The 16425-nt window shown below is 44.0% G+C and overlaps 1 protein-coding gene across 1 annotated transcript in view; it reads left to right on the top strand.

Annotated features, from left to right (window-relative positions):
- Nucleotides 1–16425, top strand: part of TOP1 (DNA topoisomerase I) — a 66877-nt gene that overhangs the window by 34635 nt on the left and 15817 nt on the right. Inside the window, exons 4-9 of the mRNA XM_035343834.1 lie at nucleotides 6071–6197; nucleotides 6794–6852; nucleotides 9538–9633; nucleotides 10907–10982; nucleotides 12335–12432; nucleotides 16258–16373. Of these exons, the coding sequence (XP_035199725.1) occupies nucleotides 6071–6197; nucleotides 6794–6852; nucleotides 9538–9633; nucleotides 10907–10982; nucleotides 12335–12432; nucleotides 16258–16373 (572 nt within the window). The remainder of the gene's footprint in view (nucleotides 1–6070; nucleotides 6198–6793; nucleotides 6853–9537; nucleotides 9634–10906; nucleotides 10983–12334; nucleotides 12433–16257; nucleotides 16374–16425) is intronic.

Genomic DNA, 16425 nt, shown 5'->3' with positions numbered 1-16425 from the left:
AAACTCAGAGTAATTCCACATCGTTACCAAGCAATCACTATCAAGCAAAGTGTTTTCTTTTGTTCCTTTTCTCAACCCTTTATTTCCTGATCCCCCAAAGAAGATCTTACACGCATTCATTAAATAGAAATGTCAGTAGTGAAAAAAATAGAATGAAACAAGTCTGATGTGGCAGTAGGTTTCTGATCTCTGGGAGACGAGCGTTTCAAACGAGGAGACCGTGTACCATAATGAAATAATGGCTCCTTTGAAGCCAAGGCGTGTAAGAGATTGGTTTCGAAGTGTTCACAGTAATGAGTGTCTTTCTGCTGGGTGTCTTGGGCTTTGCGTGGAGCGTGGCCTGCGCCGTGCAGGAACGGCTGTGACAGTGAATGGGAGTAAAGAGGCTCCTCTCGCAGCGCTGATCCCTGCTGTCAGTGTGACAGGCATCTGAGCTGCAGGAAAAAATCCTCTGTCAGATTGCACATTCCCTTCGTTTACAAAATCTCCTGTGATCACAGCTTGAGATGAACAGAAGCAGGGAACATACGGGATTTATAGACCTGATCTTCACTGGCATCTTCTGAGTTTTGTGGTTTTGCTAGGAAAAACAGATCCAAGGCATTTGCTCGTGGTGAATGAAAATAAATCTCAGTTCTGGCATCTCACACACCTCCTGACTGATTTATTACATGATCCTGAACAGCAAGGACTGTGTGCAGCTGGGACATGAAGGGGCAGAGAGATCTGACCTAGGGTTTCAGCGCCCCTGTTCCCCTAGTGTGGGTGCTTTGGTTTTTCTCCCCCTCGAGTGCAGAGGTGACCTCCATTAGCTCTCTAACATGATCCCTTCTAGTAGCCAAAATCTCTGCTTTTTCATTTAACGGTGTACCTGATTTTCTAGCACAGACATAGGAAGTAGTTGCTATGCCTGCTCCTCATCTCAGTGTGCTAGTGGTGTGTGACTGCCGAATATTTTTATCACCTATTGATTAATGCAGCTTTTTATCTCGTTCCCCTTGCTGAAAGCTTGATCTCTTATCTGTGAGCACCGAAGGAAAGACTCCAGCTCTGGGAAAAAGTGGCTTCAGATTTTTACCATATTGCTGAAATCCCAGCAGAACTGCCGAGGCTCATGTGCTCATGCCCTGTAATACCATACGACGGCTCTCTAGCAGCGAGCGCTAAACACTGCAAGGCAGCTGAAAACTTGTCCTTTGCTGGGGTGCCTCCTGCTCCTGAAACTCTCCCCGCACAGCCAGCCAGACCTTGGTATGCGTTAGTCTGCACGTGAGCCCATTTTTCCATTAGTACCATGCTACGTCAGAGGAGGCATGGGCCGCGTAACGTAGGCTTTGTCCCTTTGTGGTTTTAGATTTAGCTAAAATCACAGCTTCCTTTTATTTTACGCTTCAGTTGTGCTGCAGCAGTTAGCGAGGAGGCAAGCGGAGCTCTGCTTGCGGCAGGCTCTGCTGCTTGCTAGTAGCAGCTTCTCAGCCACAAGCTAATTACAGCTGAGAAAATGAGAGAGGAGAAATAAGAGACGCTTTAGATAAAGCATCCTTTCCAGCTTGTGATTTGGAAGCTGGAATGGAAGAGGGCCTGGGAAGGGATTATTAACGTACATAAATGGCACCTGAAGAATGCGGCGTTGAATTACGGCGAAGCTGTTTAGTTTGGAGAAGGAAGCTGTGAGCAGCACATCTGCTGCTCTTTGGAAGCACTTTCCACTCGCGGCTTTCCCGAGTGGTCGCAGCCCAAGCAGCTGCTGCCAGGTGCCTGCTCTCCCTCCCTCTCCTGCCTTCCTGCGGGCATCCTCGCCGGGCACCGCAGCTGTACTTGCAGGGGAGAGGGTTGCTTCTGGTAGCTTTATTGCCTTGTGCACGTCAGCCTGAAAGCTCCAAGGCCTTCCAATGCCCTTGTTCACGCTAAAACTCTGAGGCAGCGTGCTAGAAAAAGGCTGCAGTGCGCTAGGAGATGCACTGCTACCTGCCTGCCCTTTGTCTGAGCTGCGCCAGTGCCATGGGATGTCCCTGGGTGATGCAACCCCTGGTTCTGCCGCACCGTGGTGGCGGTACGGTATCCACCTCGCTTGTACTTTATGTTAAAAATAACAAGTGGAGCAGGTTGTCAGCATTAAGCACTGCCAGACATGCAGAACTCGGAGTGCTGTTGCAGTGGTTCAGTTGTAATGGCCAGGGTGCAAAGGAAGGACTGGTGTTGCCAGCGAGGCTGGGCATTTCTGAAACAGCGCGGGAACAAGCGTGTTGTCAGCAGCTGTCCTCTCGTCAGGCTCACGTGCAGTGAAATTTCCTGTCTTCTGGGGGTTTTGCTGTCCTACTTGGGTGACTCGAAGCTGGTTTGTTGGCAGAAAGGTGCGTGCAGCAAAGAATCCTCAGCGCTCTGGGACAGGGATTCAGGATAAAAAACACCTGCGTGCCTGTGGTATCGAGCCCCTTTTGTTCAGTTCTGTTTGTTTGCTTTTAAAGAAAAGTGAGATTTTTCCTCCAATTTTGAATTGGCAAGGAAGACAGACTTCGGATCTTTAAATTGTTCCCAATCCCTCCTAATAATAGCTTTGAGGATGTCTGGAAATAGCTTTCTGATGGAAGGCTAAAGCCCCTTCTTTAGGGTAAGGATGGCATCCTGTTGCCTTCTCTTTTCTTTCGAGATTAGTGTGGTGGTTAAATTGTGTTCCCCTGGAGGCTCGCAGAAGTGTCTTAGCTAACTGAAAGACCAAAGCTGCTCAGCTTGCTGGCTGAAGTTGCTATGTGACAAACTTGCTTTGATTTTGGAGAAAAATAACTTATTTTTTTTAGGATTGTTGGTTGATGACTTTGTTGTCAGTGCGTTCCCAAACGAGCTTTATCAAGAGACGCAGATTTCAGGCTCTCCCAGGGAAGAGCAGCACATGCCTTCATCTCTCCGTGTCACCTGGGGAATTTCTTCCAGCCGCACACCAGGGCCGGGGCCTCAGGTCTGGCCACCAACGCTGTTGTTTTGAAAACGAAGCTGCGGAGTGAAACCAGAGAACGACTTATCTTGGGTTATCTGAGCCCATGTTGCTTCAGTGAGAAATCTGCTTCGGAGCTTGCTGCAAAGCAAAGAGGAAGGATGGTCTTGTGATTTATTTAAGAAAGAAAAAAAAAAGAGGACAGACGGAAGCAGGAATCCAGCCTCCTTGCTTCTGACTCCAGCGATGGTAACTGTTAGCTTTAGACTGCACACTGCTTTTCAGCGGTGGCCGTGATGGTGGCCCGCTCAACAGGGGCATCAGTCAGGTTTCTACTGAAGCAACCAAAAGTTTTTAGCACTTTTTTCTTCCAGCAGTAGCGTGTAAGCATTCAGCACACGTAAAGACTGTCACTGCTTTTCTAGGCCAATGGGATTTTCTGCCTTTTTCAGTTTTAGCTTTGCAGGTGTAGATTGCCATCTATTAATCTGCTTTTAGTCACGTTTTGTGTACTTCCTGGGCTCTACTCAGCACACTGAAAGCTAGTGCTTTTGGCTGCCAGTGAGAATGAATATGGTGCTTCTGAAAACTTACCTTTTTAAAAAAATATCTTTCTATTCCATATTCCCTAGCAACAGGCACATGAACTGTACCCTAGAGAGCTAACCCCATTGATGGCAGTGGATGCTGTGCTTTGGAGGTGCAAACTGTTGACAGAGGAGAACATGTTATTGCAAGTAGAATTTAAATACCAAATAAGAACAATGAAGTGTCAAAAAGGAGATGTAAGCAGACTTTCAGAAAGCAAGATGGATCTAAGCCCCGTGTTTCTTTGTTTTTGTTTTTCCTCTGTATGATGGTACACGTTTGTAATTGAAATACTTTAATCTCTGCTGAACGAGGTGCCTGTCTTGCATACAGATAACAGCACAAGGTGTCAGGTCAGAATTTCCAGACTTTGGAGTTGCAAAAAGATTGCCAACACCCGTGGGGTTTTGTGCTTTCAGTTGCTCAGTGAGTCTAGTTGAAGCAAAGGAAGAACGAAATGGGTATCTCGAGTCTGAGATACCGATGAATAAACAGGATAAAGAAACTGGAACGTCTAATCTGAGCGAGGGTAGCAGGCATCTCCTGGATTTCTGAGGTTCAGTGTCAGGATGTTCTGTATGTACTTGCATGTCTTGATCACACTGTGTACATAACACGATCTGCTGGGTAAGAATAGTCTGCAGTTGTTGAACCTTCACTCACAGCCAACATGTGGTGCTCTGCGTCTGTCTGCAAGAATTTCTAGAGTGCCAGAGGCCTTTTAATGTTCAGGCATTTCACTTTGGTTTTATATGTAGTATAAAGAGAAGTTGCTAGAGAGTTAAAAATGAAACTGGTTTCTCTTCCTACTGATCTCTTTTGATGCAACACAGTATGTGAATGTACTGATTTCCTCTAGAGATTAATTTTCTTACTTTATCCACCTGGGTTTGGAAGGCCAGCGTGTATTTATTGGAATATGTGCTACCCGAAGCTTGAATAATTGAAACCTTTTGTCGGTTCAGGGCCATTTGTGCTGGTGTTACGTGAGGTTCTGAACTTTAGGGCTGGACTTTAAACTGCGGCTGGGTGTGGGCTGACGTGTTTGTGACTGGTTGCCTTCCTCTTAGTCACACGCAAGCATTAAGGGAGCTGGTTAACATGCTGCTTGCTTTCTGTAGGCATCAAACATCCAAGCCTCCTGCAGTCTGTTTTTTTATAGAAACAAGACTTGAAATCTGTCTTTAAACCTCCCCCTGGCATTCCAGGCTTGCTGTTTCCCCGGGCTGTATTCTCCCAGGTTGGTTCAGGCTTCACTTCAGTGTTGAGATAACCAAAATAAGGAAGCTGCCTGCTTCTGGTTCAGCTTTGCATTAAATTGCGTCTGCTGAAGGAGAAGCAGAGTGTCCCAGAGAGCAGCAGGGATGGAGCGTGCTGTCAGATGCAAGTGTGTGGAGGAGTGTGAACTGCCAGCGCGAGGAAGGCAGCTTGCTTGGTGCCTAACCATGTCCAGCAGAAGAGAGCCCAGTTTCCCCTGTGCCTGTGGCTTGCTTGAGCCCGCAGTGCTGCCGGAGTGCGCCCAGCCATGTATACGGGTGTGTATTGGCGGCACATGGAACTGACAGGCTTGTTGTTGGGCTTCTGCAGCAGTGCGACTGAGCCACGTGCTCAGTCCTTACAATTTGTACCGTGGGTATGGTGAGAGCATTTCCTCATTCTCCGGCTCCAACCAGTCATTCCACAAGAAACTCGTTTCCATTTGTAAGCAGGGATGTTTCCTAGCTTGCTTTCTGGTTGATGGGGAACGTTGGAAAATGCATCTGAATTTACCCAAATGTCTCAGAAATCAGAAAGGGGTGAAACTGAATTTAAAAAGTACCTCCATTTCATTTTCCTTGGGGGTATCTTTTTCCTCCTTTCCGACTTGGGGCATTAGACATGCAGTGCTGTCATGTCAGGCTGAGCCCTAGCAGAGCTCCTCCGGAGGGTGTCCGGCCCCGGCCCGGCCTGGGAGCCAGGGGACTGCTGCGGTGCTTCTGGGGCCCAGCTGCTGAAACAGCTCCGAGTGAGGACTGCGGCATTATTCCTGCCTTTTCTGTTTGACTTTGCATAAACACAAGGACACGGCATATCCTGTTCGCTCTGGTTTTCCCATCTGTTGGAGAACAGTAGAGATCAGCGATTTTCTCTTGGTTCCAGAGATGAGGGCTGTTAAACTTGTTGTCGGAACAAAAGCTCACATGGGCATTGACAGGATGGACAGCTCTATTGCAGTGACCTTTTATGTGGACGTAAAGAAGAAAAGCAGACGGTGGGAATTCAACCTGAAGCTTTGTACTACTTCAAGCGTAGCAGTTGTAGATTTCAGTGGCAGTCCGGGCTGACTGGGGTTTTCCTGATGGGAAGTGGTGGCTGTGGTTTTGTGGCGTGTTCCTCTTCCTCCTGAGGAAAATGGAAGACGTAGCAGGAGGCTGGGTTGGATCTTCCTGTTCAGGCTATCACTTACGTTTTGGGGTTGGTAACGATGTGGGCTCTCTTTTTACCACTGGGGGTTCAGTGTGTTGCTTACATTGCTTCGAGTGTCCCCAAGCATACGCTCTTGTCTTGCAGTGAGCACAAAGATTCCTCGGAAAAGAAACACAAAGACAAGGAGAAAACCAAACACAAAGATGGCAGCTCAGAGAAACACAAAGACAAACACAAAGATAAAGACAAGGAGAAGAGAAAGGAAGAGAAGGTAGGTGTCTCCCGCGGGACACAGATGAGAGCGTGGTTCTGGTTTATACTGCTGAATGGTGAAAAGTCAGTGGGGTGCATGTGGCCTCAGAGTTTTTATTAACCTGGAGAGAGGTATCCCAACACTGATGACTAGAGAGAGGTGTGTTTTGTGGAGTGCTAGATGAGAAGATACAAGGGCTTTATCTGCAGGTATTGGGAATGGAAACAGCTCCTCAGTGGAGCTGCATCTGCTTGTTTTACATTTTTCCATGTTAGTATTTTTCACTTTGCCAAGCTTAAATTCAGAGACAAGGAAGGAAAAAAAATCTGTTAATCTCATTCCTTCTGTATGAGGACAGACAAGCATTGAATGTTGGACTGATTATGCACTTCAGTTCCTTCCATAGCTGGGAGTCAAGGGCCAGAAAACACTGAAGCAACTAGTACATACAGAAAATGTTGGCTCTTTGACACATCATGTTGTTCTCAGGACTGCAGGGGATAAAGGTGCCCTTTGGGTCCTTCAGCAGATTAAGTATCCTGCCTGTGGTATATGTTGGAAAAACAAGGTGCTCTGGGCAGTGCTAATCAGCTCCTGCTTCTTTTGTTTTTCAGATGAAATTATCTTCTGGCGATATGAAGATAAAGAAGGAGAAGGAAAATGGTTTCTCCAGGTAAGAAATAAGGTCTATGATCTGAAAAAAGCAGCATTTTTGACTTCTTAGTTGCTCAGTTTTGACTACTCTCACATGGTCTTGGGGAAAAAATTGTGAATGCTTTTGACCCCTTTGATATATCCTTCCCATCTAAGGGAACTGGTAATTGATCTGCTGACTTGGTAACTAGAGATGGAGCTGTTGGACACCTGGTGTCCGCCTGCACATGCTGGCTTTGTCCAAGTATCAAATAGTTGATTTCTGTTGAGAACAGATTGAACCATGGAAAAATTGATAGTTGGACTTGAAAGCACCTCTGTAGTTGTAAAAATGAGTACTTCAACCCTGCGAGTAGTCTTCTGGAGATGGGACCTTGTAAAGGCAGTCCAGATTGCCTTAGAGTGTCTTTCATGTAAGTGACTAGAGGCTAAAGCCTTTCCAGGTAAGGGAAATGGTTATGTAAAATGAGGTACCTTCTGGAAAATTGTAATGTCTGCTAAATTCCTCCTACTTACAGAGCTTCATGGACTTAGGTGTTGCATCAGCCATCACTGAATAGCTTTATTAAAATCCTGAAGTGAGCAATTGTTAGAAAAATATTTTTTCCTAATATTTGACCAGCTAATATCTGCCACTTAACCAGTGGCTGGATTTAGACATTCTTAAGGTGGTACATCTGGTCCACTGACATACTGGAGATGTATCTGGTGTGACAGGTGTGTCTGTGTGTGTCCATATCTGTTTTCAGGATGTGTTTTCAATCATATCCAGTTCTGAGTCCACTTAGAAAACCAATAACTAAAAAAAAACCTTCTTGTCTCACCATGTTCTGTGGATGCAGAGCGTTTGGGAGAAGGCATGTGTCTAGCCGGTGCCTGTTAGTGGTTCTTTCCACATTTTGAATGTGCCCTCAGCCGTTTCATTTTCTTACTCCTGTTTAAAAATGCAGACTCTGTAGTTATGCTTGGCACAGGAAAGAGGCGCCCTCTCCAGGCCTTTTGGAGGATACTCTGGAAATAAAGCAATGATGTTTAGGTGTTCCATGGTGCAGGAGACTATTTTTATAATGCTTTCTAACCTCTACCGTTTGGCAGAATTTCATGCATGTGCTAGCCTTGTCAGGGACGTTGGATGTTCTCACGTCAAAGTAATTGGGCCCTCTTTTGGTCTGAGTGTTTTCTGTGTTTAAAAAAAAAAAAAAAAAAAGCCTGGAGGAATCATCACTATTGTGCCTTCTGGAAGGCCAAGATCTGGCAATTTTTCTCATTCTCCTGCTGAAATGTTCTTTTACAAGTTCAGATGGTTTTGATTTTCTTCTTTAAGACTTGGTAGGAAGAGCAATATTACAACCTTGGGAACAATGCAAGTCAAGGTTCAGCTTGCTCATACAGCTCCTTCCTTTTAATATTTTCATGCTTTATTTCCCACTATTGCAAAACATTGGGAAATGTTTCTGTATTAAAATAGATAAAATTCCTAACAGCTTAATAAACGGCACTACTGGGTTTCTGCCTGGAAGAGAAAATAAATGGGACAAATCTCTTTTACCACAGATGTTTTGCAACTGTCTGCGTGCTGCAGACTCGTGTCTTAGTTGATCATATGTGATGCTGCAGAAGTGGCTTCTTACAGTAGCACAGATCTGTTTGCTCTGAGTTGCATCTGCCAGCACTGCAGTGGCTTTACAACTGTGAAAGACCAAACTGTCTTGTTCTGCTTCATGGACACATTACCAGCTAAAATAAGACTCCAGAATGTCTCTTGCTGTCTGTGATCTACAAAGCAAAATGCTGCCTTTTTTTCTCCCACTCCACCCAATCGCAGAACGCGTGTGTTGACTTGGAAACTGAGTCAATTTGATACAGAAATTTCAGATAGAGTATGAATAGGAAAGCCCAAGATGGCACTGTGTCTTTTTGTACCTGAGTAGAGTAGCACTAAGTGCTTCAAAATGTAATTTTGGACTCTTTGTGATGTCTTTTTATTTATGAAGATAAGTGAAATGCTTCTGTGAAATCTAGAAATAATGAGCTTGTTTAAAGAGAGAGTCTCTCTTCCCACTCACACTGTATTTTTCTGCTATTACTGGTGTCTGGGGGACATTATGGCTGAAAGCGTTGAGCCTAATTTAATACTTGTGGTTTGAGAGGAACAGGATTGTTTGCTTCCCTGCAGTTTGGATAGTGAAAATAGACTAATCAATTTACCTTTGCCAGATCTTTGTTTCCTTCTCTGCTTTTCATATGCCTCAATATTTAGTTGGCAAAACATTCAGGAGAATAGCTTTCAAGTCTCTGCCTACTTGACGATCTTTTACTTTTATCAGGCTCAGTAAGGACATTGAGCTGAAACTACGTTAACGTCCCTATGTGACTACACACATGCATGGATTTCAGCAGTGGTTTTGAAGTGCTGCAGTTGTTTTTACTCAGAACCTCAAAGAAACAATGAAATCCAAGCTGTTTGTTGAAATTGATCTCGGCGTTGCTTGAGAAATAGCAAATGTGTAGATGCTGAAAGGCTTCTTCCTTGTGCTGTCTGTGGAAGTTCAGAGAATGATGCACCTCGGGTGTTTGGGGTCTGAGGAAGACAACCCAGACCAGAACTGGAAGGACGTGTCTTTTTTGCAGATTACATTTCTTAAACTGGTTGCTATGAATCTTGCTGTTTGAAGTTTAGAACCACCTTTATTTCTTTTTGTAGTCCGCCACGTATTAAAGATGAACCAGATGATGATGGATTTTATGCTTCTCCTAAAGAGGACTCCAAACCACTGAAGAGACCTCGAGAAGATGATGAGTAAGTGGCCTGGGTACTGGTGACTTGAATGCTTGCCTTTAGTTTTAAAAGCAGAACACTAAGGGAGCAGGTAGGATATCAGATATTCAGCATGTGCTGGTTCAGATGTGGGACTGAAGGTCTGAGACCAGTTGCCTTATGCTGTGAGAACTTCTGTGAGCAGGGCAAGGGTAGTATTTGTGCTGTCTATGGAGAAACACCATTATCTGCTTCTGCAGATAGTGGTGGAAATTACTGCAGTGTTAGTAAATAATAATAAAGAAAAAAAGACACAGAAGGTAAATGGAGAAAAGGCAGTGATGAAGACTGTAAAGCCTAAACCTGAACAAGTGAGGTATTAATGCTAGCTAAGTGGCTGCAGTGGTTTCTGTTGGATCAGGAAACAACTGCTCAAGAGGAAGAAAATGCAGTCAGCCTGTTCAGGGTAGGGAGGAGGTTTGCATGCACTGCTTGACATGATTCCCTTTTAAAAAGTTCTAAATGCGTTGTGGGTCATGCTGAGGGTTTGTCTAAATCAAAAGAAAAATACACGTGATGTTTGATATATAATAGCACACCCAGTAAAATATAAGTGCAGCTCCATCGTGCTGTGATCTGTCACCATCCATGTATGTCCAACTTTCAGATGGTGTGACCTTGTTAGAGGTCTCGAGTTAAAGGGTTGGAGGAGTTTAACCATAGCGGCATTCTGTTCCTATGTGGTAGTTCTCAGTTTCCAAGAGAGACGGGTGTGACATCTTTTCTTTTGTGTAATCATTTGCTGCCTTCTGTTAAGTTTTCATGACCTCCCATCTTGTGCCTGCAATGGAAAGATTAAGAATTTGCCAGCAGTTAATTTTGCTATTGTTCAAACTAGTGGGGGATGCAAAAATTGCGCCTTGTGGGCAGATCCCAGACTGACGACTAGGAGGGGCAGCGGGTTGGAGGGGAACATGCCACTAAGCTTTTGCTGATTTATCCCATCCCATGCAATCACGGGCTGGCTGCTAATGCTCTTGAATGGGTTCTTCCTCAAGGAAGATTTTTGCTTCAGCAGTGTGAAACTCCTGGACAATTATTTGCAGCAGCAGCCTGTGTTTGTTTGTTTTCTGTAGGCTGTTCTCCTGGATAGGGATTTTTCAGCCTTCTGATAGAGCAGGGCACAAAATTACGTTCTTTAGAGGTTAAATATGCCAGTAATACTAGGAACTTGCACACAAGTTCTGTATGTGTATGATTTTATTTTTATACTCAAAAGTTGATTATTTTCATCAGCTAGTCTCTGTTCTTACAGTGCTGAGTACAAACCCAAGAAAATCAAAACAGAAGACATAAAGAAAGCAAAGAAAAGGAAACAAGAGGAAGAAGAGGTAATGCCGAAGACAAGCTTATTTCTTGCAAGAAAAGCAAGACTGACAATTTGGTGTTGAGTTATGTAGAGCAGGGGGAATCTTGATTCAACGGAAAAAAGGCAGGGACCAGTCCTGGGAGAAAGCTGCATGTGGTAGATCCACGCTGATGGTGCGAGTTAGCTTGTCTGTGCCATAATGGATAAAGTCAGGAGAAGTTTCTCTCCTACATGTAAAAAAAGAGATGGAGATGCCTCTGGAATGTGAACTCACGGCCTGTTCTTGGCAGTTCAGTCTTTCTGTTAAGAAACTTGCAGAGGGTAGAGGAGCCTTATTAACAATATCTGGTAGTTGCACAAATGATGTAGCACAGTTCAAAAGCAGAGGAGATGAAACCTAGATTAGCTGCTAGAAGACACTTAAAGCTTTTAGATGAAGCCTAGGATGGAAGTTAGGAAAGGGAGTTGGTACCTGCACTCTACAGGTACCTGAAGGGAGGCTGTAGCGAGGTGGCAGTTGGTCTATTCTCCCACATGCCTGGTGACAGGACGAGGGGAAATGGGCTAAAGTTGTGCCGGAGAGGTTTAGGCTGGATATTAGGAAGAACTTCTTTACTGAACGGGTTGTTAGGCACTGGAATAGGCTGCCCAGGGAAGTGGTTGAGTCACCATCCCTGGAGGTCTTGAAAAGACGTTTAGATGTAGAGCTTAGGGATGTGGTTTAGTGGAAGATTTGTTAGCGTTAGGTCAGAGGTTGGACTCGGTGATCTTGGAGGTCTCTTCCAACCTAGACTATTCTGTGATTCTGTATTGAGAGGATAGCCATAATTTGAGACTAAAGATCTATGCTGCTGCATCTAGCAAAGACACCCTTGCGAAGCACATGTTGCAAGCAGCCTCTGGTGGCATGGTTTATTCTCTAGCTTTTAATAGAAGTGTCTCTATAGTGAACGTATACCATACATTCCCAGAGGCCACCTTACAGTGCTACAGCTGTGCTTTGTAGCATTTGCCAGAGTAGATACAACTAATGCAGGCCCAGGAGGGTGTTCCTATAATGGAGCAATCATGTTACCGTGGCCCAGACTTGCTGCTTATCAGGTGAGGCACGATAACTGGCTTTGTGCACTTAACATGCCCCACTTCTATAGCAAAATAATTTGGCTTAAAACTGAAGTGGGGCCATCAGTAGACTTTGACTTAACATGGTCTAAGAGCACACTTAGGTATTTAGGCCTCAGTAATTCAGTTGTTTGTGGCCAAATTAATGCATCCCGAGAGATGGTTGTTTAGTTTTAAAGCATCTTTTCCTGGGAGAAGAGGAAAGAGTAGAATGTGGTAGCTTGTTCTAACAGCTTCTTACCCATTTTACAGGACAGCAAAGCAAAGAAAGCTAAGAGCAAAGATAAAAAAGTTCCTGAAGCAGACAAGAGAAAGAAGCCGAAAAAAGAAGAGGAGCAAAAATGGAAATGGTAACTATATATTGATGATGTCTGCTGCCCTCTGCACCTGCACTTTCCCTGTTACCTCCCAGGCTGACTGAGTAAGCACGTCTGACTTTTTGTTGATTCATGAGGATTTGTTCTGAATAATTGGCTTACTTTCTGGTAAGCTTTAAACAAACTTCTCATTCAGGATGTTCATCCTGTCAAGTACAAGTGAAAATCCCTTTTTTGCTATACCAAAGACAAAAAATGTTTCTGTCTGTAGAACATAGAGGCTACCCATAACGATTAGCTACTGATGTTCTTGTGCCCAGAACCTGGCCCTTACTGACACTCCTCAAAGCAATATGACAGCTTGTGAGCTTGGGCTATCAGCAGGAATGTTATAGATGTGTGCAAATGTATTAGCTGATATGGTTCTGATGTAGCTTTATTTTAGTAGGTCTTCTCTGTGTTGTATAGGGCCACAACACTGAGTGTCCACTCTGCTATTTAAGTTGGATGTCAAGTGTGACTCTCAAAACCGGTCCTGTCTCAGGCACCAGAGTAAAGGCTGGTCAAGTGACCGGTTAAACCTGGGCTATTTGGAAAACGAATTTTGAAAATAAGCTCTGAATGGAAAGTGCTTTCTTGCCCATGATCCTAAAGTAAAATCACTGACTGACATTGTTTTATTTGGCACTTAAATTTTTAGAGCCTTTTGTAATAGATCTGAACTTCATGGTTTATGTGGAAGACAGTCCTACGCTGCATCAGTAGTGCTCTATGAGAAAGATGCTAGATTTTTTTAAACTATCCATAGTAATATAACCGATTGTTAATGCTAGATTTGAGGAACTTGTGTGTTTTGAGGTTATTACTTGTGTGTTTGAAGTTCAGACTTTAGTACTTCCCTAGATTTACTGTGTATGTGGTTTTCAAAAGCATATGTGTTTTCTGCACTCCTGTAGTCTTCCGTAATGTTTTTATGACCTTTTGGAGAAGATGTTTCCATGAGCGTTTTCTTTCCTCAGATCATTTGGCAGTTCTAAGTAGATCTGTGGTGTCAGAGGATTGCAAAGGCATTCCCTTAAATCCTTTCAGGATCAGTCTTTTACATGTGTTCACACGCACATGCACACACCCCTATTGTCTCTATTATTGATTCCCCTTTAAAAAAAAATCTTCTGCAGTGTTCTTAGTCTGCATATTCCTTTGATTGCTACAGCTTGCTCAAATAGAACATCAGCACTTGAGTATTTTTTGGTACTTGTCTTAGAAATTTAGTTTTCAGGCCTTTCCCCGTAACTGTTCTGATTTTTTTTTCTTAGTGGTCTGCTTTTCCTCGGTCCCTCTGACAGCATATTTTCAATATGCTTTGACACTGAAGGGACTTGAAGTGAGAGAAAGCCACCGAAGGTCTCTTTAAGCCTAATGATCTGTCTTTTTTGACTTTGTGTCAGCTCTCCTTGCTGGTTCTGTCTGACCTTACTATAACTAATACCACAGCTCCCTTCTATTGTAGTCTGTATCCTTCAACAGCAGAGCTGTACGGGAAAGCCTTACAATTCTCCCCTCACCTCCCTCGGCAGCACAGTTCCAGGTAGATGTGTTAAGCTCTGAGATTTGTGCTTACTGTTGAGGGGAAAACTGCCTTTGAAAGCACATTTTGCAAAACCTGGCAGTAGGTAACTGCATCCTTCTGCTGATGGTTCGTGTCATCCATCTGCGGCTTTGTATAGCATGTCTGCAGGACAGGGTTTCATCTGCACTTCAATTGCATCTGTTAAGGGCATTTTATGTCTGATATCTTTTTTTGGCTGCTTCCTCAAGTGCTTGCTGCCTTCATCATTTTCATCCTCACTTACACGGATGCTTGATGCTAGCCGATCCCAAGGCATTGGCATTGTTCATCACCATGTGGAGATCTTTCTTAGAGGTCGTTTTCACACCCTGTCAGCGTGAAACATGAGATCCAGAAGCACACCTTACGAGCACTTCTCCCACCTTGTGCTACAATAAGTTAATTAAATAACATATCCCTGAGGTATATTCTGGTTTTTGTCAGAATTTTCTGTTTTCATTCCAAATGAAAACCGGTCCTAAACTACCTTCCTGAGTCACGCTGGCATTCTTGGATTTGGTGTGAGGTTTAAATAAGGAGCCTGTGTGACCGATTGGCACAGTTTCTGCTGAAATTTGTAAGGTGGTTTTCCTGATAGATACATTCTCCTTGCTCCTGCCAAAACATTTGCAGAACGTTGCTCTAGGATCAAGAGCTACCACAGGCAGGTTTCTTATTGCTTAAAACCAACTGAGGACCTAAAAAAAGGCTGAACTCAGGAGGCTCACTTCTGTCTTTTGTCCTGATGTTTATGTACGAGGTTTAAGAAGGTGGGGCTGAAAATAATTTGTGATCTCTTTGTGGCAAACTTTCTGGTACTTGTGGGTTTAGAAACCACCATATGCATCTCATGTTTCCTTATAGCCCTCCCAACAGGCGTAGTATGCTTCAGCTGTCTAATGACCTTAGAATTACCTGACCTAAAGAAAAAATTCAGGTCTAGTGCTTCAGTCAAAGGTGGTGCCCTTCTAGCTAGAGTAAAATACTATCTCATACAATTGTTATTCTTCCTAAATTACCGACATACAGGGACTGCTGAAGCATTTTGAGTAATTTCTAGCAGAAGCTCTTTACTCCAAACAATGCTCATCTTCTGTACAGTGGCCACGTGGTCTCATTAGGAATGAAGTATTTAATTGTGCGTCATGCTTCCTGAGGTGCGCTGCAGTACGTGTGCATTTCTTCTGGGTGCAGCAGCAGCTGAGAAGGAAACTACTCCAGAGGGCTGGCACGAGGGGGAAGTTTAAACCTGTTGTATCGTTGTGGCTGCTCAACAGAGTGGTCTGGGTAATTCAAAGCGCACTGTGACAGGTTAATGGTCTTCCAGTTGATTGATCACTAAGGTGAAACAGCCTGTCTCAGCAGGGGATCCTGTGCCAGCTGTATGGAGCAGGAATGTTCTGGTAATCGTGGAAGAAGCGGGGAGGGGAAAGAGTATGGAATCGGTGGCTTGGGCACAGGACACCAGGAGCTGGGGGAGGAAGCGGGCCTGGTGGGACTCCTTTCCTCTGTAGAGGAACTGCTGACCCTGTGAATTTGTTCAGCTGGAACGTGGGATTGGTGGCACCTACCTTGCTGTGTCGAGAAGCTTGACATGTCATTTACAAAACACTTCTTATAGAGGTGCTCCAAGGCAAGTTTGCTTTTTGCTCTGCTACTCTGCTTTTCTTCAAGAACACTTCTTCGTACCCAAAGAATTTCAATGAATTTAAAATGACAAAGCAGGTTTTAATCTTTCTTGTCCAAGCAGGTTCGTTCTCATTTAGGTCATAAATGAACATCTGTTTCTTTATCTCAGCCCTTAATGGGATACTTGTCCACATCTGAAAGCAGCTGCGTAATATACTACAGTTGTTTGGCTTTGCTGAGCAGGCATCCTGGACCTGATGTTAGATCACAGCTGACTATAATTTGCCATGATCCTTGATGCTTTACGAGACTGAATTCTTCATTCTCAAGTTCTAAGCTTTTTCAGCTGTGTCTTTGTGAAAGGAGGAGCAAGTGGCAGGTGAGGACTATGCTGGGTCAGATACCTGTGACCCAAGGTGTTCTGCTTGTGGATGTTGCTGTTCTTTTTTTTTTTTAAAAAAAAAAAAAAAAAAAAAAAAAAGCGTGAGTATTTATTCGTGGCCAGTGTCTGGCACAGTAATGACTGCTTTCTAATTTTCTGTAGCATAATCTTACACCAACGTAACAATAAAATGAAGACTAGGAACTTAATTATACTGGTTCATATGTTTCTCTTGAAGGTGGGAAGAAGAGCGTTACCCTGAAGGAATTAAGTGGAAGTTCCTAGAGCATAAAGGTCCTGTGTTTGCTCCACCATATGAACCTCTGCCTGAGAATGTCAAATTCTACTATGATGGTAAGTTAATCTGCAATTCCAGCTTGCATTCTCAGGGCGTTGTTGCAGTCAT

Source organism: Oxyura jamaicensis, chromosome 20, assembly GCF_011077185.1.
Source record: "Oxyura jamaicensis isolate SHBP4307 breed ruddy duck chromosome 20, BPBGC_Ojam_1.0, whole genome shotgun sequence".
Classification (NCBI taxonomy): domain Eukaryota; kingdom Metazoa; phylum Chordata; class Aves; order Anseriformes; family Anatidae; genus Oxyura; species Oxyura jamaicensis.
The sequence above is the reverse complement of the archived record's forward strand: the minus strand, read 5'-3'. Positions and strand labels throughout refer to the sequence as shown.